The following is a 23,383-nucleotide window of genomic DNA, read 5'->3' as shown; positions in this document are numbered from 1 at the left end:
CGATTTTCAATGTTAAATTATGAAACATTCGTGAAATTTCCAATCTTTCTGAAAACAATATTTTTATTTTTTAATCAAGACTTACATTTCAAAAGGGTCAAACATTCAATATTAGAGGCTCGTCGAGCTTTCTTAAATACTTTGTTTTGAATAGTCTTTTTCAGCTCAAAGTATTTAAAATAGACAAAACAAAAAAAAAAACAAAATATTCCTGCAACAGTAACAACCCGAATTAAAACGTAAACATGCCTTCCGATCTACGATGTTATAGGAAGATTTTGTTTGTCGCGAAAATCTCATCTTTTTAGACACCACAAAAAAAATGTAAACTTACATGACACGGGAATGATGAAACACAAGTCAATTCGGTTTGTTGAAACAGGTTTAAACTTAAGATTCGACGTAACCGTCCTAATCACACGTTTAATTACGATTTTATGAATCGTAGTAATGCTAAAGTGCAAAGGTGTAATCTACCGATCAATGATGATGTAGGAAAGACATCTTCAAACACTCAACAAAAACGACAACTTGATTAGAAGAGCATTTTACTCAAAATAAAAAAAAAATGTCTCTTAAACTTCATATAATTTCGTAAAATATCACCAACTTGACAATAATTACGAGAAACAACAATTTTAACGACTACTTCGTGCAAGGCTTATTTTCCCTCCAATGGCAAAAACGTGAAAATTTTTACTCTGACTCTGCTCCAAGGACGACGATTCCCTGACCGCCCCCAGTTGCGAGTTGTAGAAGGATTTAGTAGGAAAAAGTAACCTCACCGCACCCACTCTCACCCGGCTGCCACCCACCGTGTTTATTTACCTCTACATAATTAACACTCAACACAGAAAGGACATTACACGCCGCTTTGTGAGAGGGGGAAAAGTTTCGTTTTTTCGCACAGACAAAAAAATAATAAAACAGCGAGTTGTATCGTTTCTGTTTTTGGGTAATTTATGTCCTCGGCGTCAAAGATGGAGCGCGCTGGAATGGTCACGGCGTGAGTTTTGATGAGAATTAGCAAGAAAAGTGGGAGAGCTTCTTTTTTTGAGTTTGCAATTTCCGTTCCGTCACGGAAGATAGCGATTTGTCAACGGCACCTGTAGAGCGATTCTTGCGTGTTCCAAACTGTCCATGACTTGAAAGGGATCAAGGGAAGGCTTTAAAATGATATTGGCTTTGAAGACAGAAATGACTCACGACCCCATGCTATTGAACTCTGGCTTGTTTTAAATTTTGCAAATCCAAGATGATTGAGCGGGAAATTATGCATATTACTTTGGAAGCCATGGCGTGGATTAAATTCCGTCTGACAGCTGCCGTCTGAAGGTTCACGTCTCAAAATGGCACTGCCGATCCTTGGCGGTTGACTTCTGTACCGCCGAGGTCAAACTGTTTGATTTGCAATTCATCAGCAAAACATTCATCACTCGTTGAAGAATGCAAAAACTGTTCAAAGACTTTGATTGAGAAATAGTCGCTCCCACTCAACGTGTGAACACTTTTGCAGGAATGAACTTGGGCAAACTTTTAATTTCAGCTCATGGGAGTCTGGGAACGTGACGACGTGATTCCTTGCTTAAGAATTTCTCAGCGCATATTGTGAGCGTAAATTCCTCGCCAAAAGTCACATCTGCTGTTAGAATTGATTTGAAAATACCTTAGAAGGTACAATCCATTGCATCCGTGAAACGAAGTTCATTCCGGCTAGCGGAATTTCATTAGCAAAACGTCGTCGTCGTGCTATCTTGTCGCACCCGCCATTTCGACGTTTCGAGAAAAACGCGTTTTAATGGTTGACCTTGATTAAACAAAAACAAAAGCATGCAATGTAAACAATAACAAACTCGTTTTGTTTGGCTGACCATTATGTTCATTGTCCCGAAATTTGGTTGAAGTTGGTTGCTGGAGTCCCGAGTTATAATTACAAATGTTTACGGTAGTCTAACTTGTACGTGCGTCAAACGCGTTCTGACCTGAAATCCCTTTGGGTAGTTGTCGCACTTACATCAATGTTGAGGGAGTGACAAGATAGCACGACAAGATTGAAACTACTCTCATATGTAAAGTGACAAAAATGCACGGATTTCGTTGAATATCTCAGGATTGAAATCGAATTTTGTGGATCTGTGAAGGTCAAAAGGTGGCATTGTAAGCTGCACAAAATGGCGTTCTTAACTCAATTTGGCTCAAAATTCACGTACGACAAGTTAGCATGACGGTGACGAAAAGAGATTGAAAGCAAAGACTTTGGAGTATAATGTCGCCTCGCGGGAAATTGCTTTATACACTGCAACTACCAAAGTGGTCCTATCACTAATATTCAATTTACACCTTCTATATTTTTACAGTCCACTGCGGTGCTGTCACAGCTGTTTCCGCTAGAGGAAAGTGAGTACACAAATGCACTAGCACCGAGAAAGTACCCGCGGCAGGCCAATTCGGTCGCGCCTCGTTACGATCATACCCACATTGAGACGATTGATGTCACTTGTGACCAGAAGAATGGCATGTTCGTCACCATCGAGTTCGAGTCGGACTTCCAGGGTATCATCTACAGTCAGGGTTACTTTAACGATCCAAAGTGTCGTTACGTGACTCCGGGTCGGGGTGGGCGACAGTTCTCGTTCACTGTGCCGTTCAATGGCTGTGGAAGCAAGCCATCTTGCTCGGTGTGTTCGTCCGTGGACAACGTGCTGGTCATCCAGAGCGATGAAGATGTTCAGGAAGCTTGGGATACTGCCCGGCGAATTTCCTGCAGCCAGGTCGAGCAGCAACAGAACACCATCTTCTTCAAGCCTTTCGTTGTGGACATGCTGGAAGTGGTCAATGTCCCGACTGCTACAGGAGGCGTTGAATGTTGGATGGACATCCAGCGAGGATCGTACCCAAGCATATCTCCGATCCCGAGTATTATTAAGATCGGCGAAGCGCTCAGTATCCTGGTATATCTGAGAGATCCACGTGGAGAGTATGACGTATCGGTTAGGGATTGTTATGCTTACGATAGCCCCGATTACGATGCACAGGGTACAAAACGACTGCAACTTTCCGACAAAAATGGATGCTCCAGAAAGAAGAAGCTGTTTGGTCAATGGCAAAAGACGACGCAGACTGGCAACACGGGAGCAACTCTCATTGTGCACAATGACATCAAGGCGTTCAAATTCCCCGATCGGATGCAGGTGTTCCTCAAGTGTGATATTGAAATTTGCCGAGGAGGCTGTGGTCCGCAAGTCTGTGAAATCGAAGAACTAGTCAAAGCTGTTGAGGGTTCAACTACAACTAAACGACCAACTCCCGCTGCTACAGTTCCCCCACGTCGAGGAACTCGACCACCGCAAACTATTCCGGCCACGTTCCCAACTCGCGGTCGTCGACCAGTTTCAACTGCTCAACCATCCGTCCCTATCACGACCCAACGAACCGTGACATATACCACGCAGACACCGCAACGCCGAACTCGGCCAACGACTGCCGCTCCAGCGTACCAACCAACCACAACTGCTCCTCAGCGACGCCGTACACGACCACCAACCGTTGCAACCACTGAGTTTGTTTGCGCGCCAGGATCCACAGATGATCGGTGCAACACTATTCTCGTTACCGATAAGCCCAACTGCTATCGAGGTTCTCGAGACCCACGGTGTCGTCAACAAGCAACACCTGCACCAGCTACTACTCCAGCACCACTGCGTTGCTTCCCAGGATCTACGGACCCTCGTTGTCCAACAGTCGCACCAGCTCCAACTACCCCGGCACCTCCACGTTGTTTCCCGGGCTCAAGAGATCCACGTTGTCCAACAGTTGCACCAGCTCCCACTACTCCGGCACCGCCACGTTGCTTCCCAGGATCCACCGATCCACGATGCCCAACAATCGCTCCTCCAACCACCCCGGCTCCTTTGAAGTGCTTACCTGGTTCCAACGACCCGCGATGCCCAACTGAACCACCGGTAACTACGCCGGCACCGCCACGTTGCTTCCCAGGCTCATCGGATCCACGGTGTCCAACAACGTTCCGTCCATCTACCGAGCGTGCTACCCGACCCACAGGACGAGGCACAAGACCAACTGGCCGAGGAACCAGACCCCCAAGACCGGTCACCGAGGCACCTATCTACGTACCTCCAGTTGAGAGTCAAAGAACAACTTCAGCTCCTGATTGTTACCCGGGATCGACCGACCGACGTTGTCCACGACCAGTGCCTTCAACCCCGCGACCAGTGGAAGAAGTCAGACCATCACCATCTGAGCCCAATTGTTACCCCGGGTCGAACGATCCACGTTGCCGAACGCCTGTGCTCAGATGTACCCCAGGCTCAACGGATCCTCGTTGCCCGGGAGCACGACCCACGACCTCAGCACCAAGATGTTACCCTGGTTCCCAAGACCCATCTTGCTTCGAGGCTCCTACGTACCTGCCGCCAGAGCAATCAACTACTACTACACAGCGACCGACCCAACCACCGACCACGGCCGCCCCAAGATGTTATCCAGGATCACCCGACCCACGGTGTCCTCAAACGACTACACGCGCGACTACGCAAGCACCTCGCTGCTACCCAGGCTCTACGGATCCACGCTGCCCTCAAACGACACCGGCTGCTCCCACTACGACGCCTGCTCCACGCTGTTATCCAGGTTTGTTAGATGACTGCTGTCTCTAATGTTGATTGATTTATTTCTTTATTTCATTTCGATATCATAATTTTAGGTTCCTCGGATCCTCGATGTCCAACTACTCCACGGCCAACTCCAACGACGACGTCGGCCCCACGTTGCTATCCGGGATCGACCGATCCCCGGTGTCCAACACCTCCACCAACCACCCAACCTCCCACCTATCTTCCACCGCAAACAACCGCTGCTCCAAGATGCTATCCAGGCTCTTCTGATCCTCGTTGTCCTGTGCAAACCACTGCCGCTCCAAATTGCTACCCAGGAAGTACGGACCCGCGTTGTCCCAAGCCTGTAACTACTACACAACGACCTGTGCCTACTACGCAACCGGCGCCAAGATGTTATCCGGGTATGGGTCACTGCTAAGCTTTAGTTGGTTTGAAGAACTCCTCAACAATCGTTATTTTATTGTAGGTTCCACTGACCCGAGATGTCCAACGACTCCTCGCCCAACCACGACTGCTGCACCAAACTGCTACCCAGGTTCCACAGATCCACGTTGTCCGAAGCCAGTGTCAACAACGCCAGCTTTGAGATGTTATCCGGGATCTCCTGACCCACGGTGCCCAACAACGCCACGTCCAGCGCCCACGACGACACCGGCTCCAAGATGTTATCCGGGATCAACGGATCCACGTTGCCCGCAACCAGTAACTACTACACAGCGACCTGTGCCCACAACGACATCAGCTCCAAGATGTTACCCAGGTATGGGTTACGGCTAAGTTATAGGTGACTTGAATCACTTTTCAAAACTCGATATTTTTGCAGGTTCCTCTGACCCAAGATGTCCAACAACACCTCGCCCAACGACAACTGCCGCTCCCAACTGCTACCCTGGATCCACAGACCCTCGTTGTCCAAAGCCGGTGTCAACTACGCCAGCTCTGCGCTGCTACCCGGGATCGACCGACCCGCGATGCCCAACAACGCCACGGCCGACCACAACTCCGCGACCTGCACCAACAACAACACCTGCTCCACGTTGCTACCCAGGATCGACTGACCCACGTTGCCCACAACCGCCACCAACGACTCAACCTCCAACCTATCTTCCCCCGCAAACGACCGCTGCACCCAGATGCTATCCAGGCTCTACTGATCCTCGTTGTCCTGTGCAAACCACTCCGAAGCCCAACTGCTATCCGGGAAGTACGGACCCGCGTTGTCCCAAGCCTGTAACTACTACACAGCGGCCTGTGCCTACTACGCAACCGGCTCCAAGATGTTATCCAGGTATTTTAGAGAAGGTTTTTAATTTTTTTGAACATTTTAATTACCAACGCTTATGTTTTAGGTTCCACTGATCCGAGATGTCCAACAACTCCGAGACCAACAACCACTGCCGCACCAAACTGCTACCCAGGAAGTACAGATCCTCGTTGTCCTAAGCCAGTAACTACTACACAGCGGCCTGTGCCCACAACGACACCAGCTCCAAGATGTTACCCAGGTATGGGTTACGGCTAAGGTTTAGGAGACTTGAATCACTTTTCAAAACTCGATATTTTTGCAGGTTCCTCTGATCCAAGATGCCCAACAACTCCAAGACCAACGACCACTGCCGCTCCCAACTGCTACCCAGGATCCACAGATCCTCGTTGTCCGAAGCCAGTATCAACCACACCAGCTCTTCGATGCTACCCGGGATCGACGGACCCACGTTGCCCCACAACGCCACGGCCGACCACAACTCCGCGACCTACACCAACGACGACGCCGGCTCCACGTTGCTACCCGGGATCAACCGATCCGCGTTGTCCACAACCACCACCAACAACTCAACCTCCAACCTATCTTCCTCCACAAACGACCGCTGCTCCAAGATGCTATCCAGGTTCTACTGATCCTCGTTGCCCAGTGCAAACTACTCCGAAGCCCAACTGCTACCCAGGAAGCACGGATCCACGATGCCCTAAGCCTGTAACTACAACACAGCGGCCTGTTCCTACCACGACCCCAGCTCTCCGATGCTTCCCAGGCTCGACGGATCCACGTTGCCCTGTACAAACCACTCCGAAACCAAATTGCTACCCAGGAAGTACGGATCCTCGTTGCCCCAAACCGGTAACTACTACACAGCGGCCTGTGCCCACGACGACTCCAGCTCCGAGATGTTATCCAGGTATGAGTTCAGGTTTGGGTGGTTTGAATCATTCTTTAAAAATCGTAATCTTTGCAGGTTCAACTGACCCGAGATGTCCAACAACTCCTCGTCCAACGACCACTGCCGCTCCTAACTGCTACCCAGGAAGCACGGATCCACGTTGCCCGAAGCCAGTATCTACCACACCAGCTTTGAGATGTTATCCGGGATCGACTGACCCGCGGTGCCCAACAACGCCGCGACCAACGCCAACGACGACGCAGGCGCCTCGTTGCTACCCAGGCTCGACTGACTCTCGTTGTCCTAAGCCTGTGACGACCACCCAGCGACCTGTGCCCAGTACCACACCGGCTCTCCGATGCTACCCAGGCTCGGCGGATCCTCGTTGTCCAACGACTCCCCGTCCAACGACAACAACCCGTGCTCCGTGCTACCCAGGATCGCCGGATCCAGCCTGCCCACGACCATTCTACACCACTACCCCGTCGTCTTGCTATCCAGGATCGCTGGATCCTAACTGCCCGCAACCGTACAGGCCCAGCAGTACCAACCCACCGGCCACTTACCTGCCACCACTGCCAGCCGGACTGCGCATCGTACGTCACCTGAGCGAAAGCACGCTGAACGACATCAACGCCCTGGCGGAACAACCGGAACCGGCCACCATCGAGGAGGTTAACGTCGAGGAGAACCAAAACACGCTGCTGGAGCGCAGCAAGCGTGACCTGTCCGAGTCCGCCAAGGAAATCATTTCGATCACGCTCAGCGTAAAGGGCTTCCAGTTTGAGCCCCATTCGAAGTAGGGAATTTAACCTCGCGTTGAGAATACGGGATGATTCTTGCAGAAGAAGGAAAAATACTCTTTATTTTTATGTGTTAACACTAGCGAAAGCTACCACCCCTCCCATAGTCTGTACAAAGATTCGATGTTAGGAACACATTTGATGCTATGAGCTAGTGAGTACCAGGCGTGCAAGCATAGTTTCATCGGGAATCGCTGCCCCCCCTAAAACTGTACATATAGCGGAATGACAAGAAGGATTACGAAGTTGTTGTTGTAAATAAAGTCAAATTGAATAAAAGGTTTGTTAATTTGTATTTCTTCACTGAAGTTCAATCCTGTGAAAACGCCAGCGTTGAACAGTCTGCCGGAACACCAGAATTGCGGGCCATTTTGGAGTACTTGATCATCACAATCTCGATCGTGAAGATGACCGAAAACATCTGAAAAAGCATGATCAATCAGCACTCTGTTCTTTTGATCTGGCAAGGGAAATAATACGAAAGTATAATTTGTTCCAGACTAGGAATATGGTGATGTTGGTTTCTCTTTGAAAGATTTCACTCTCTCGAAATATCGAACACAAGCAAAAGATCTCACCCACACCCAGCACTGTTGACATTCCGTGACAAACAAACTACTAACATCCGTTGTTAGCTCTACTGTCAACATGTGATGAGATAAGTACTCGCTCAGTTTGGGTGTATGTTCCACCACGTCACCGTACATACCAGAAGGATTCATAAAGATACCATCCTCCTATCAACATGATCCTGTAGCGCACTGGTTAAAAGAGTAAGAATCTCATCCAAAGAGCACCAGTTCGAATATCAATAGAGGCAAATCGTGAAATAACCTACAACAAAAGTGCTTGTCTTACCCCAAAAGCGGTCCTCCTGGTGAGGTAAAAGAACCGCTTCCCGGATAAGGAGACCTTTTCAATTCGCAGATGGTGGTAATATCGGCTGAGCTCGTCGCACCAGCCTTCATTGGGGATTCGATGCACCACCTGCAGGGCACGTTTCAGCGTACGGTCGAACTTGGCTGCGGTCAGCATAACCGTACAGGTTCGCCCTATGAAGAAGCACACGGCGAACCAGAAATACGTGAACGATAGTGTCGATTGTTTGGGGCTACGGGATGAGACCTTGGATGAGGAGTTTCAGACACAAAAATTACCGTTTTTACCCCAGACTGTGCAGCAGAATGTAGCACACGAGAAAGATATTGTTGCTGCAGGAGTTGATGACCAGCGCGGACAGCTCGTAGTTCATCGACTGGAGCAGGTCGCTCAGCGCAATGTAGTGGTACCGAATTTCACCCCAGAACGATTCAGCTAGTGGTGGACGATCGACGCTGGCTGCGACCTCGATCCGGGTGAAGAACTGCCGGTAGCGAGTGTTCATGTAGATGCAAACCACGATCAGGATTACGTCCTGGTAGGTCCATGCCAGTGTTACTGAGAAGGTCACGTACTAGAGGGTTAGGGGACACATGATTTATGAATGATACTACAAGTCCTGAGAGGCTATTGATACCCTTAGATACAGCAGCACCGGAATGTTGTACGGCATCCAGGGCAGATTGAAGACGTAAGCGTAGTTTCGACGGGCATAGTTCTCGATCGCATTGGTGTAGGTCCAGTTGCAGCGCAGTGATTCCATTCGCTGATCGTTGACGAACGATGTTGTGGCGAAAAAGTGTTCTGCGGTAGCCAGGACCAACCACGATCCGGCAGCTAGCCAGCATTTTCTCTTCAGATGTACCTGCCGAAGGTTGTAGCAGGGTTTCAGCAGTATCCGCTCGACGTTTTCCACCTGGACCATAAGATGCTCCCAGCTGCCGCCCAATCGAATCAGCAATCCTACGATGATGGCGGTATCAGCGAAGAAGTAAGGATTTATGATGTTGGAAAAGTTGACTCCGGTTCTTGCTATCCGTCGAAGCTCAGCGATCGCTACTAGAAATGCACTGGTCATCACAGTTACGCTTAGAACGGTTCGGAGCGAAAACCACCGGAACTGCAGTGCGGATGTAGTTTTCTCGGTGATTCCGACTATCGGAAATAGTCCTAGGCACTGGGCGGATAATATGATTGGTTGCATAATTGAGTGGAACGTATCTCTTTGGTTATTGCCACTAGTCCTTGTACTAGAAGTTATACTACTATATTTGAACATTTCTAGCTATGGTTTCGTTTGCTAATGAAACTGAGGTATGCATGGCAAGGTGAATTTCAATGCTGAATTGATTCGGTTTCTTAATTATTGTTTACCGTGGAACCAGCGGAGTTCTATATAATTCCAGTAGAGTGGCTTTGCATTCATAGAGCAAAGAAACGATTTCATGTTCGTGATACAAAATATACTGAATAATTCAGGCATGTGGAGAAGTCAGAGAGATAGAGTCGAGTCTTTTTGAGGACCCCAGTCGACAAGTTCTGAAAAGACGGAGTCGGGGTCGCTAGTACATTCCAAGCCAGTTTAGGAGTCTTAGTAGTTCGAGTCAACTTTCTTGAAAACTGAAGGATTTGGTGAGCAATGAGCAGTGTGCAATCAGTTACGATTAATTTCAGGAGACGATTCAAATAATTCGATCAAAATGAATGAGTAATCAATACTGATTGAATTAAAAATCGAGAAATTGTCTACCTTTATTTTGCGTTCAAGCAAATAAGACAAACATGTGGCTAAGCACCTGTGCTCAGCGCGTTATCTGTATTGAAATGTGTTATCAATAGTACGGTTTTTGAACCAAAAACAAGCCTTTGATTTCAGTCTCGAACTGGCCTTTAAGCGTTTTGGTTGTTTCGATTAGTGCCGCACAGTCCCACGTTATAGTAAAGATGCCAATCACTCTGTACTACACCCCAATCAGCCCCCCTGCCAGGGCCGTAGTTTTGCTGATCCGAGAGCTGGGATTAAATGTTGAGGTTGGTATCAATTAATAATGTGATAATTATAAACCGATTAACCTTTGCCAATTAGTTCAAGCCGGTGGACGTGATGGCTGGCGGTACCCGCACGGAGGAATTCCTCCAAATGAACCCGGAGCATACGATTCCAACCCTGGACGACAATGGCTTTCATCTGTGGGAATCGCGAGCGATTCTGACGTACCTGGTGGACACTTACGCGCCCGGCCACGACCTGTACCCAAACATCCCCAAGGAGAAGGCCCTCATCAACCGCGTCCTGAACCACGACCTGTCGGCATTCTACCCCAAAACCGTCGGCCAGATGGCGCCCATTTTCCAGCGCCAAACTTCGACCGTTACGGACGAGATGATGGCCAAGCTGGACGAAGGGCTCACCAACCTGGAGCTGTTTCTGGTGCGCAACGATTGGTTCGCCGGGGAGAACCTAACCGTGGCCGATTTGTCCCTGCTGCCGACGATTGCTTCGCTGGTGGTGAGTTTTTACTCAAAGATTAACTCTTGAAAAAACCTTAATATTTACTCGATCTTTTCAGCACTGCGGATTCGACCTGGCCCGGTACCCGAGGCTGGCGGAATGGTACAGCAACTGCAAGGTCCTGAAGGGCTTTGAGGAAGATCAGGGCTGCGCACAGCAGATTGGGGGATTCTTTAAGTCGCTGGTGGCCGAAGGGCAGCAGCACGATTAGATAAATGGTGTGCCGACACTGTGATGTAACCTGTGCTACAGCGTGAATCGATATTATATACGTTTATCAGCGTTTGGATTACTGCTGATAAGAAAATCGTACAAAGATGTGTGTTTGATATATATACGTGGGTTGCCCCATAGCGAGTGATGGTAAATGAAGATAGTGCTGGAATTTTTGAATTTTTGATGAGTCATTCATTCTTGCAAATGAATGCAAGGGGTCGTGCATAAACCACGTGGCCTCCTTAGGGGGGGGAGGGGGTCCGAAATCCGACCGAAAAAAACCATGAAAAGCCATGGGGGGGAGGGGGGGGGGTCGACGGCTGACCACGTGGCCTTTCAAAAAAAAAAATCTTTTCTTTAAAAAAACAAAAAAATACGTGCTTTGAATTTACTTATATGCATACATTTTTTGTTACACTTCAAAACCATACAATTATTGTGTTTAAAATTATTACTTATATTTCAATGTCATAATATTTTCCAATTCAAAATTGAATTATATATTTCGGCAGATTCATACCAATACTTTGAGCCTGTTATTGATTTTACACTTTTTAATACTCATGTAACTACGTCTTGCAAAAGTTTAAAAGCTGTTAAAAAATAAAGTGACAGTATCCAAAGTTAATATACCCTAAAAAATGCGTACCAGAATGCAAACACAATTTAATTTTTTTGTAGCTAAAAATGTGCTTGCAAATTTGCATTGAAAGTAGATGTAGTCTTCGATAGTTCTATTTTGGAACAAGATAAAAAATAAATATTGCTGACAATTTTATAAGATTTTCGTTACAAGGCAAAAAACTTAATATGTATTATAAATGAAGCGTCTAAAAATTATTCTCTGCGAAAAAAAAAAATAATTTTTAAAATCTCAGATCTTAGCTAATTACCGTAGCTGGTCCAATAAGTGATCGAAGAATCTTAATCGAAAGATTTCCTTTTGACACTTAAAACAAACTCAAGATATCTTGTATCTCCTCTCTCATGCAATATTTTTTTAAGTACAAAAAAAAATCAAATTATTCGCTCTACAGCATTGCCTTGGCGTTCCCGATTACGGGATTCCTACTCGAAACTAGGTGTCCGAAGGCTTGATTGTTGAGGCAATTGCAAACCTCTTTTTACACCTAAGCTTCCATCCACCCCGGGATTCGAACTGACGACCTTTGGATTGTGAGTCCAACTGCCTACCAGCAACTCCACCAGGACAGGACCCAGGGGGACGACTCCTACACCTGGACTGAGCTATCGACCTAACCTCTAGGTTAGACCGGGGCCAACATTTACTTCCCCATCCGACGGAAGGCGTGATCAGACAAATCTCGTCTCAAAATTTGCCACCGGGACCTTCTGGGATCGAACCCAGGCCGACTGGGTGAGAGGCAATCACGCTTAACCCTACACCACGGTCCCGGCTTTTTTAAGTACAAAGAAACTAAAAACCCAAATTTCAGGATTATCGCGCAAAATTTCAGTTTCACTACCTCATTTGCAAGTGAAACGTCTAACATTAAAAAATAACCAGTGCCGAAAAAACGAACGACACATACTTTAAGGTTCACCAAAAAATTTGATGAATATTTTGATATAAAATATATTCCTTTTTTCATGGGTTACACAATTCGGATTGTTATATTACATAACATTTCGTAAAATACACGTTTACTATCCATCGTCAAAGTTGTCGGTATTTTTTTTAGTTTTTTTTATGTTAATAGGGACCATCTCTTGAGCCAAAGAGAAACATGGGCAAACATTTTAGATTTTTAGAGAAAAAAAACGAGCTTCAAGCAAACATTGTTTTTGTTTCTCAATTAATTTAAAGATTAAAAAAATAGGGGCCAAAGGTGGCCTTTCCTGAAAATATTAGTTTTTCTTTAAGCTGAGAAAATATACTATACCCTCAACTTCATATTTGAGATAAAACCACTCAAATATATAGACACATTAAAATAATTTAAGTTTTAAAGAGTCACTTAATTTTTAAATGCCGATATCAATTCGTGAAATAAATTTCAATACAATGCCGTTAAAGATCAACATAAATAAAACTCCTTAAAAAAGATGGAACGGTACTTTAAACTCGCTGGTTCTCGGGCATAACTCAACCAACCGGGACATTTTTTTAGAGTGAATTATAAGGATGTCTAGATGATCCTTAAACTTTGCAGAACTCGATTTGATCAAATCTGTAATTTATGCGATCGAAAACGTCGTTCCAACTTTTGTTTGCTCTAGTAAAAAAAATCGCCCGAAAATCCGCGGAGACGAGCCCGAAAACCTGTGAGTTGAAGTTACCGTTCCAACGTTTTAGGGAGGCTTTGGCATCCGTGGATATTGGACATGTGTTGGGCGTCCCAGTGTTAATAATTTCAAAGATATTGAATAGATTGAAAAATTAACTTATTTAATATTTTTTTTGTATTTATTTTGAGGTAATATCTCAGCAACCAAAAGTTGGATCACAAATCTTAAATCGTAGATAATTGCCTATTTAAACAACTGAAAAAAAATGTAAAATAAATTCCAAATTTTAGCTCAATCTTTTTTAAATTTTTCAAAACACGTAGTCGATAGCAAAATCAATTTAAAGTAAGAGTAAGATTTTAACAATTTGGATGTCCATGACTAAAAGAATGATTTTTAGCGCGTTGTCTATAACTTTTCCAAAGACACGAAATCGATTTTCGAGCAATTCTATACAAAATCGGTCTTTATTCTTAAATTTTAATTTTTGATTTTTTTAATCCGTCTGAAACCTTTTTTGGTGCCCAAGCCATTTTGCATCATTAGTTTGTCCATATAGTTTTCCATACAAATTTGGCAGCAATGAAAATTAAAAAATCTGTATCTTTTGAAGAAATTTTTGGTCGATTTGGTGTCTTCGGCAAAGTTGTAAGTATGGATAAGGACTACACTGAAAAAAATGATAAATGGTAATTTACTTTGCTGATTTTTAATTTCACTTTTTGTCACTAAAACATGATTTGCAAAAAAACACTATTTTTTTTTAATTTTGCCAACTTTTCAGAAATTTCCAGAACGGGCAAAAAATCGTTGTTTGAGTTATGAATTTTTGAATCAATGCTGATTAAAAAAAAATCGAAATATTGACCGCAACTTAATTTCAATTTTATTATTCGATGTTAAATCGAATTTGCAATCTAAAAGTACATTAGTGAAATTTTCATAAAGTGCACCGTTTTCAAGTTATAGCTATTTTTAGGTAACTTCTTTTAAAAATAGTTGCAGTTATTAATTTAAAAAATTTAGTGCCCATGTTTGCCCAATTTAAAAAAATATATATTTTTGAAATGCTGAGAAAATTCTTTGTTGCTTTGTTGCTGAGATATTGCCATGCAAAGATTTTAAAACAGAAAAATGGATGTTTACTACCCAAACAACCCATAATTTTCTTATGTCGATATCTCAGCAACTAATGGTGCGATGTTCAATGTTTATAAATAAAACTTTCGTGAAATTTTCCGATCTTTTCGAAATCAATATTAAAAAAAATTAAGACTAACATTTCAAAAGGTCGTAATATTGAATGTTTGTCCCTGTCTCTGATTCTTGTATGGAGAAAAAAATTACACAGCTCGACTTTTTTGGACACACTGAATCATTGGAATCAATGTTTGGAATAAAATAAATATTAACTAGGAGCTTTCATAACTAGATATTTTCCTTAAAATAAAATGAAAATATTTTTTTCCTGAAACAAAACTTTTCTTTTTTATTAATTTCGATTTTAAGAAAATATTTAAAAGCGCATTTAAATTAAATCATGAATGCTGTTTATATATCAAAATAGCTTTAATTCTTTAAGCATATTTATTCTGCATGCAATTAATTGCACTGCAATTCCATAATTTTGAATACATATTTTTTACTAAGTTGCTTGTTTTGTTGAGAGTATTTATTACTTTCTGTACCATTTCAATAAATTGTTATACTGTTATTATTTACCTTAAACTTTGTGATATAATACTTTTTTCACACTTTTAAGTGAATTTCTGTTTTTTTTTTTAAATATATTATTAAATTGGTTTTTAATGGTGTTACAGCACATACACAAATTAAAATGTTTTCTATTTGACCCAATGTCACCCCCTCTAAAGGGTGAGTTTGAGTTAATTTTAAAACGATTGGCATTTATGAACGGTGTGATAATACTAGCCATATTCTGGGAAAATGTTGGTAAATTCAGGAGCATTCCCCAACATTATTTATTTCGATGTAATTTGATGTTTTTATTGTGTTAAAATAACAACAGTAATATCGTTTTTTGACCAAAAGTCACCACCACTGACGGTATATCATTTGTGGATAAACATTTTTGAAATCTATACTTATTTTGTTTTTTTTTAAAGATTTTATACCTGGGAGGAAAAAGCCACATGGCCATATAGGGGGAAGGGGGGGGGGGGGGGGTTGGCGTGAAACCACGAAAAACCATGAGGGGGCCACGTGGTTTATGCACGACCCCCTACCTTAAAGCTGAAGTCGTAGCTGTCACACGAAATCGGGAAAAGTTGCCCTGACCCCTCGTCGAATTGCGTTAAGCTTTGTCCTAAGGGGTAACTTTTGCCCTGATCACGAATCCGAGGTCCGTACGATCCCTTTCATTTTGAACATACGAAAAAAGACATGTTTTCAATAATTTGCAGCATGAAACGGTGATGAGATTGAAATTTAATGTCAAAGGGACATTTTTGTAAAATTGGACGCCCGATTTGATGGTGTACTTAAAATTCCGAAAAAAACGTAATTTTCATCGAAAAAAAGCATTAAAAAAGTTTTAAAAAATATGCCATTTTCCGTTCCGTTTTTTTCGACTGTATTAAAGTTCTACAAAGTTGTAGACCAGACAACTCTATAATATGTATAACATATGTCTTTTAAGCAAATTTGTAAAATAATCTGATCGTTTCGAAAATAATATGTTTAGATATAAAAAGTCACGTTTAAAAAAAGTTTACTAAAACTTGAAAACTGTGCATGATATCAAAGTTCTTTTTGATTGCAAACACATCTTTAAAAAAATATCTAATCTAATTTAACCCTAGCGCAGCCAGTCTTTCGAGAGCATCCTGGAAATGCCTTAGGTTGATTAACGCCTAGCATCCTCTTGTCATTATTAAGCGGGGATCCCCCGCTCACGTTCCTGTTAGTTATTGCAATTAATCGTTGGGAGCACCATGCTAAGAAGTTTTGGTGCTCCGGGAACCTCTGGGATGGGACATTATATTTCCACAAACGCCCTGGACACTATTTGCCATGGTTATAGAGCCACAACTCGCTCTTTTCACATCTTTAAAAAAATATTTTTTTTCAAATATGATTATTTTTGTGAAATTCAATATTCTGTGGGGAAAGTCGAATGAAAAAGCAATATCTTCAACATTGCCAAAGACACCAAATAAATATATATTTTTTAAATTTATTTCCATACTTGTGCTTTGCACAAAAAGTGCCACTTTTAGTATTTCTAAATAAAGCAAGAAATATGAAATTATATATGAATGTGAATTTTTTTAAAGATACAGTGAGCATGCTCTGTAAATTCTTAGGTTCTTAAATTCGAATACACAAAATTTAGAAGTTTGGTTACACGATCATTTCACATTATATGAAGAATTGCAAAGATTACTATACTTGTTTGAAGAAACTTCCCTAGTTAAGATGACTTTTTATTTTCAATCAGATAAAAGTGAGTGAGGCAACCAACACGAAAAAACATTATTTTAATCAGATGAGTTTGTTTTTCGTGTTTAAATTGAACCTGAATAAATATGATTTGAACGTTTTATTTTTATTTTTTTTAGTATGATCATATGACGTGAAACGTTCTCTGGAGACTCATTTGCTGCATCTTTTTAATCGGATTTATCTCAAATCTCTGCAACTGAAGTAAGCCGTAAATAATTAATTATTCACAGCACTAATTACGTGTGCAACCGACGCCTACAGAGCCCATTATTAGCACCATTGTACGTATAGGAAAGGCCATACCCTGCAAGCAGAGGCAACAGTGCAAAGTATACTCAATTATTTATTTCCCACAATATGAGTTCCACTTGACTGCGATTACGATGTTTACAGTACTAATTTCCCCGCCCGGTCAAGCATTCACGAAACGCCAACATAATATCAACCTTGTCGAGCTCTTGCTCAAACAAACAACAGTTTACGTCCTTCCACCAACGGTTTCGGTCATTCATCGAGCCAAACGTCGCCCCCACGTGCTATTGATTCTGTGTCCTCAGCTCCCACACTTGCACATTACCTGAATCGTTGAAAGGGTACCGTTGTGTGTGTCCTACAGCTATGGCCAGAAAGCTGGTGCAGGATCGGCTTTTCCGCCGCAGGACCAACAAAGTGACTAGGTAATGGTTGACGAGTGTAGAATGCATAACAATGGCAGCTTATTTTTGGGTTTGGTATTTTATGAAAGGACAGACCTGTTTTTTTTAATTACAACAGGAAGCCGACTGTTTAATTTGGAAATCAATGCATTTAGCTTAAAGTGTGTGGGCGCATTGGTTCACCCATACAAGGCTCCATTCAATTTTGGCATTATAAAACGGCACGTAAATATTCGGATATCTGTATCTTTTGGAGGAATTTTCGGATCGATGTTGTGTCTTCGGCGAAATTGTAGGTTTTCATGAGGACTATTTAGAAAAGTAGGAACATGAACTAAAATGCCAATTTTTGAATTAGTGGATATTTTCCCTTGGCCTGTCGAAATAGTCGAGCATCACCAACCTCCTATCCTTGTCCCTGATGCGCGTTGGAGATGGTAGCGGCCGGTAGTGGACGGTTGTCATGGTTTTGCGAACCTGGATCAATTCCTAGACAAATTTAACTTGCATTATCATCGCATAAACATGACGAAATCCAGTATGCAATCCGCTAAAATTACCGTCTCCATGCGAAGTGAAAACATCAAATTACCATTACCATCAAAATAAATAAAAATGCACTGATTCGGCCGATTTCGTAGAGATTTGCTTTGAAGTCATACGATATCCGTTGTCGAGGTTTCAAGACGATTTGATCGCCTCCATTTGGGTGTAGATAGTACAAGTGGGCCCACGAGCATTGAAGATTTTTCTACCCACATTCCAGGTTCAACAATGACGTCGCCCCTTCTGTGGAGCGGAAATCTCACTTTGTGACCGGTTAGTATGAAACTTGCCTAATTAATCACGTTGAATTTTAATTTTGAGCAAATTAAGAGCCCTTTAGCGAAAACGCTACCTTTCCCCAGAACTGAACCTCTTCAAGCGGGCATCCCGCGAGGACTGGATTCGGGACGGCACATTCCACGACGCCGTCGGGGGCCTCCTGACAACGGCCCAACTGTTTGCCGTCATGCCCGTGTGTGACGTTACGGCCAAAGATCCCCGCAGGTTGCACTTCTCCTGGTTCAGCAAACGGGCTCTCTACACGTACGTGGGGCTAGCTGGGACGGCGTTTGTAGCGGTCAACGCCATCATTCGGTTCTTGATGAAAAATTTCAACTTTAACCGCCTGACGACGGTGTTCTTCTACTCGTACAATCTGTACGGGATGTATCGCTTTCTGCTGTTGGCTCGAAAGTGGCCAAAGTTGATGCAGTCGTGGTACGACGCGGAACAGACCTTGCCCCAGATGGGCAACGTCGTCGATCGAGGGGCTCTCGCCTGGAAGATCAAGCTAATTTCGTTGCTTGTAATAACAATGTCTTTGACGGAACATCTGATCTCTATCATTGCAGCCGTTTATTACACTTCGGACTGTCCGGATATTGGCGATCCGGTGGATTTTTTCTTCAAGTCTAATTTTGTTTTTATTTTCCACTACTTTGAGTACAGTAAAGTGAGAGGATTTTTCATTAAATACATCAACGTTTTATGCACATTTCTGTGGAGCTACATTGATTTATTTGTGATTGTGATCAGTATTGGACTTTCACATACGCTAAAGAGAATCAACGAATATTTGATGAAACATAAACGAGAGGTGAGTTGAGTTTTTATTAGATATTCGTAACAAAATTATTATTTTTCTTAGAGAATGAGTGAGCAATTCTGGGGAGAACAACGTCAAAACTACCGTAACATCTGTGATTTGATACAAAAAGTGGACGATGTAGTTTCCATCATAACCATGCTATCCATTTCAAATAATCTATTCTTTATTTGTGTTTCAATATTGCAAAGTTTGAAGTAAGTACGCTCAGTTGCACAAAAACGATTTAATCAAAAAACATAATCACAAACAATTCCAGCTCCCGTCCAACGTTCGTCCACACGGTGTACTTTTGGCTCAGCCTGATCTTCCTGATCGGTCGAACGCTGGCCGTGTCGATGTACGCCGCCGAGGTCAACGACGAGTCCAAGCGGCCCATCGAGGTGCTGCGGACGATTCCCCGAGACGGGTGGTGCCTCGAGGCGAAACGCTTCGCCGAGGAGGTGGTCAACGATACCGTAGCCCTCACCGGAATGAAGTTTTTCAACATGACGCGCAAGCTGGTGCTCAAAGTGACCGGCTCGATCATAACCTACGAACTGGTGCTGATACAGTTCCACCAGGACGAACCCGTCGAGGTGGATTTGTGCAAAATGAAGAGATTTTAGGGGGGCGTGATTGGTTTGTGGGTGGTTTTGCTTTCACGTGCACGGATTTTGGTCACCGTTTTTCTCTTCCGAATCGTTCACCTGAAGCAGCACAAGCTCGTAAGTCACGACGGTACCGGCGACCTGTTGTGATGAATAATGGGTAAGACTTTTTTTTGATGAATAAAGCCATTCGAACATGTGATGTTGGGGTGTAACAAAGTTGACTTTTGTGGGAGCACTTAGAAGAAGGGATTCGGGATTTTCCCAAAAAGCAAATATTTAAAATGGTACAGTAAAAAGTCAATTTTGTGACACCTTAGTCTCCGTACCTTCAATATCAGCTTTCTGGTGAGATGAAAGAATCCGTATCCCGAGAGAGCAACAGTGTCATTCTCCATCTGCTGATGAAAGCGCTGAATCTTGAAAAGATAAAGTAAGAGAAAGAACGATATTGAAATTTTCTGCGCAAACAACAGTGTCTAGAGCAGACAGAAGTGCAATTAGGGACGATTTTTATGCTTGTGATTCTCCAAAAAATCCCTGACTACGGTCCCAGTTTGCTTCACGCTATTAAGTTTAACTACCAACAAAATCATCATCTTGCTTTAAATTTCCCCCAAAATTTTCCTCCTGTGCAAACCACCTAAATTTATTGCCGGTCAGGTCACAATCTGGCCATCATTTCGGAATTGCTTTACGCTCCCTAATTTAAAAATGGCCTCACGATATAATCGACCAAACGTGGGGCCAGCCTCCAGTTTCGGCATCCGGGCCGGGAAGAACGTGCTCTGGGGGGTAAATGGTCCTGATCTAGAGAGGCATCGCTTTCCTTAACAAGATTGTTTTGTGCTTCTTGGTACTTATTTCAATCTGGAGCAATTATTGATTATGGAGGATTACGGTACAATATTAGGACAGAGTGGGAGGTTGCTCATGAATGATGTAGAGTGAAAAAATGCGCAATTTAGTTTTTTTTTTAAACATGTGAATATAACTTTTTGATGTGTCTAAGCCCGTACAGAAAAGCTCCTACACTAGCCAACAAAATTATAAAAAATGACTGCACATAAGAGTGTTCAGAACATGACTATTCTACAAAACCTCGTTTCACAAGTAGAATATTGTTTCTTGAGCTATTTTAAGAATCTGGGATAAAACAAAATCGCCAAATCGGTCAAGTTTGTATGGGGAAAATCAGAAAAATATTTGAAAACCCAACTTTTTACGGTTTTGTTTGCAAGGTACGCTACTTCTAAAGTAAGATTCTTATTGGAAATCCAATGCTTCAATGATGTTTTTAAGGGTTTGTATGATTCTGGGGATTTTCTAGTTTTTGCAAAACCTACACCCAAAACTGGGCAGCAACGAACGAGAGAACAATGGCCTCGAATCGAGAAAATAGTGGTACCATTCACGAACACAGAGAACACAGGTCGAGATGAGCGAAAGAATTATTCTAGCGAGGTTCATTTGCAAAAAAAGTTCATCCGTCAAAAAAAAAAAAAAACCAAAAGTGTCGACTACGGGAATCGAACCCGAGACCTTTGACAGACTAACCCGATGACTTAACTGCTTCGGCCAACACAGCTTGGTGACTCAGGAGCGGTCAGATGTCAATGTAAGACACTTGTTGAAGATTATCGGTTTCAGTTAACGAATGAACACATTTGTTATGAAGGTGTGCCGTTGGTAGAATTATTCTATCGATTTTGGCACTGAGCCCTCAATAAATTTTGAGGGAACGATTCTCTCGACTTTGAATTTTGGGTGTAGTCACATTTACTTTTTTGTTGGTTAGTGTAATCAGCAAGATGCTTGACTTGACAACAAGTTGAAAATAATGAGCCATCAGTAGGGAAAGCTATTAGCAGTTATCATAATATTATCTGTTATTTATTAATGAAGATAGCGCCCTCGGCTCTCATGAGGGATTCGAAATCTGCCTACCAATGCCTGTTTTGTATGATGATGATAATCTTAAAACCAGAAAAATTTGCTGGTTTTGGGGAATGCTGAAACGCACTATTAAATCAAATTTATTGCACAGACGAATACGTTGCGATTGTGCTTTCGAGTCACACGTACATTATTGATGATTAAGGAACACCTTTTGAAGTTTCTCACTAAACTTAATCTGTACAATTAGACAAGATTTAACTCTGTTGTTATGTTATTGTACGGTTATGATTCAAATGTTCTGTAGATTTGTAAAGACCACAAAACGGCGTTGCCAACTCAGTTTATTTCGAAATGCACGTGCGACAACATGGCACAACATTCAAAGTGCCTAAAATATCTGCTCTGGTTCGAGTTCATGATTAATAAATTACCAACCTCCTTGTTGTAGAACTGGGTCGGCATCGTCCGGAACATGGGCAGCAACTTTCTCGATTCGTCATGGATGCTAGCGGCGTACATGGCCACCATAATCATTCGCGTCATTAAATGAGCCAGCGAATACCACACGTAAATGGCCACAATTAATCCTGGGACGGGTCTGCGTTATAACGAAAGGGCGGAAGACCATAATGTTTCACATGAAGCTCAAAACACTGGGTAATACTCACTTTAGGACGCCAATAAGCTGTATGCAAATGAAGAACAAGTTGTTGGTGAAGGAAAGTATCACCAGATAGGCCACCTTCCGCTTGAACAGATGAACCAGCTCGCAAACCTTTTGGAAGTGCTTCCAGTGATCGTACCAAAACAGCTCGGAATGAAACTGTCCCCTAGAGCTCATGATGATCTGGTTCATGTGGATCAGATTCTGGCGCAGGCCCATGCTCAGCGTGATGAGAAACAGGTCCACAAAGTTCCAGTAGAACGTCAGTATTGTGGTGACGACCTGGGCGACGAATCCCACGTAGATGTCGTACGCTATAAAGGAGAACATCTCCGGGAAGGCCTGCATCAGGTGCGCTTCCAGCAGATCCTGGATGCCACACCGATAGGCCCGGTACAGACCGGCGGGCTTCGCAAGGGCATGCTCAAACAGGGCGCTCACCATTAGAACGGACATTGTCGTGACCACCTTTCGGTGGAGCTTCTTGTTGCTGGCGGCGAGCAGGGGCTGGTCCGGTAAACTTTGTTCGGCGTTTTCCCACTCCTTCATCAGTTCCGGCCAGCGACGGGCCAGTACGGTGAAGCTCGTGGTTATCAACAGATTGATGGTGAAAAACATCCAGGATACTGGAAAGAGGATAAAACATATTTTTGGTCAATTTATTATTTTGTCTTCAGAGGCTTTTAAATTGGAAACGGTAACATGTTTTTGAAGAAAAAATGAGAGAAAAGCGAATAATTCCAGAAAAATTTTTTTGCTAGTGAACCTGTTTATATAATTACAAAATAAACGTTTATTAGGATGCCAGTTTTTCGCATGAAATTTTGTGTATCGATAGTTGGAATCAAATTTACAAGATCGTATGATTTTTAAAGTGCTTTTATAGTATAATATAAACTCAACAATCAACTTTGTAATACCTATCAAAATATATATGAGCATTTTGAATTTAATTTAAAAAATAAAACGTTAATTTTACTATTGTTTTCCGTTCCCTTTCCC

At 43.0% G+C, this 23,383-nt stretch overlaps 5 protein-coding genes across 7 annotated transcripts in view; 3 read left to right on the top strand and 2 right to left on the bottom strand.

Moving 5' to 3' along the window:
- The window catches only part of LOC120415907 (mucin-2), a 56,328-nt gene extending 48,434 nt beyond the window's left edge, over nucleotides 1–7,894 (top strand). Inside the window, exons 3-9 of one of the 2 annotated variants that reach the window (XM_039577550.2) lie at nucleotides 2,358–4,650; nucleotides 4,724–5,038; nucleotides 5,104–5,397; nucleotides 5,461–5,925; nucleotides 5,987–6,142; nucleotides 6,206–6,814; nucleotides 6,872–7,894. In XM_039577550.2, the coding sequence (XP_039433484.1) occupies nucleotides 2,358–4,650; nucleotides 4,724–5,038; nucleotides 5,104–5,397; nucleotides 5,461–5,925; nucleotides 5,987–6,142; nucleotides 6,206–6,814; nucleotides 6,872–7,599 (4,860 nt within the window). In that variant the 3' untranslated portion in view covers nucleotides 7,600–7,894. The remainder of the gene's footprint in view (nucleotides 1–2,357; nucleotides 4,651–4,723; nucleotides 5,039–5,103; nucleotides 5,398–5,460; nucleotides 5,926–5,986; nucleotides 6,143–6,205; nucleotides 6,815–6,871) is intronic. The other variant, XM_039577551.2, reaches the window with a different exon arrangement.
- LOC120415933 (gustatory receptor for sugar taste 64a-like) lies at nucleotides 7,874–10,198 on the bottom strand. Of its 2 annotated transcripts, XM_039577578.2 has the most exons (4): nucleotides 9,116–10,198; nucleotides 8,766–9,052; nucleotides 8,458–8,710; nucleotides 7,874–8,020 (listed from the first exon to the last, which is right to left on the bottom strand). In XM_039577578.2, exons 1-4 carry the CDS (start codon nucleotides 9,755–9,757, stop codon nucleotides 7,910–7,912), a joined length of 1,293 nt encoding a protein of 430 aa, XP_039433512.1. In that variant the 5' UTR covers nucleotides 9,758–10,198; the 3' UTR covers nucleotides 7,874–7,909. The 2 variants fall into 2 exon arrangements, 1 of the variants encoding a protein (XP_039433512.1); XR_005605279.2 differs by lacking the exons at nucleotides 8,766–9,052; nucleotides 9,116–10,198 and having other exon boundaries at nucleotides 8,079–8,600.
- Nucleotides 10,199–10,349: 151 nt separating this feature from the next.
- Nucleotides 10,350–11,306, top strand: LOC120415926 (glutathione S-transferase 1-1-like). The gene is made up of 3 exons (XM_039577572.2): nucleotides 10,350–10,509; nucleotides 10,565–10,987; nucleotides 11,049–11,306. The coding sequence occupies exons 1-3, from the start codon at nucleotides 10,423–10,425 to the stop codon at nucleotides 11,199–11,201; spliced, it is 663 nt and encodes a 220-aa protein (XP_039433506.1). The 5' UTR covers nucleotides 10,350–10,422; the 3' UTR covers nucleotides 11,202–11,306.
- Nucleotides 11,307–17,299: 5,993 nt separating this feature from the next.
- On the top strand, nucleotides 17,300–19,836 carry LOC120415913 (gustatory receptor for sugar taste 64f-like). The gene is given in 4 exon segments (XM_052711115.1): nucleotides 17,300–17,598; nucleotides 18,344–18,396; nucleotides 18,486–19,425; nucleotides 19,488–19,836. Coding segments are annotated over 4 exon segments (1,401 nt in total). The 5' UTR covers nucleotides 17,300–17,539.
- LOC120415925 (gustatory receptor for sugar taste 64e-like) lies at nucleotides 19,822–23,067 on the bottom strand. The gene is made up of 4 exons (XM_039577571.2): nucleotides 22,386–23,067; nucleotides 22,153–22,315; nucleotides 20,148–20,237; nucleotides 19,822–19,959 (listed from the first exon to the last, which is right to left on the bottom strand). Exons 1-4 carry the CDS (start codon nucleotides 22,997–22,999, stop codon nucleotides 19,870–19,872), a joined length of 957 nt encoding a protein of 318 aa, XP_039433505.1. The 5' UTR covers nucleotides 23,000–23,067; the 3' UTR covers nucleotides 19,822–19,869.
- Nucleotides 23,068–23,383: the final 316 nt, after the last annotated feature.

Source organism: Culex pipiens, chromosome 3, assembly GCF_016801865.2.
Source record: "Culex pipiens pallens isolate TS chromosome 3, TS_CPP_V2, whole genome shotgun sequence".
In the NCBI taxonomy this organism is placed as follows: domain Eukaryota; kingdom Metazoa; phylum Arthropoda; class Insecta; order Diptera; family Culicidae; genus Culex; species Culex pipiens.
Note: the sequence above shows the minus strand (reverse complement) of the source record. Positions and strands in the feature narration are given on the sequence as shown.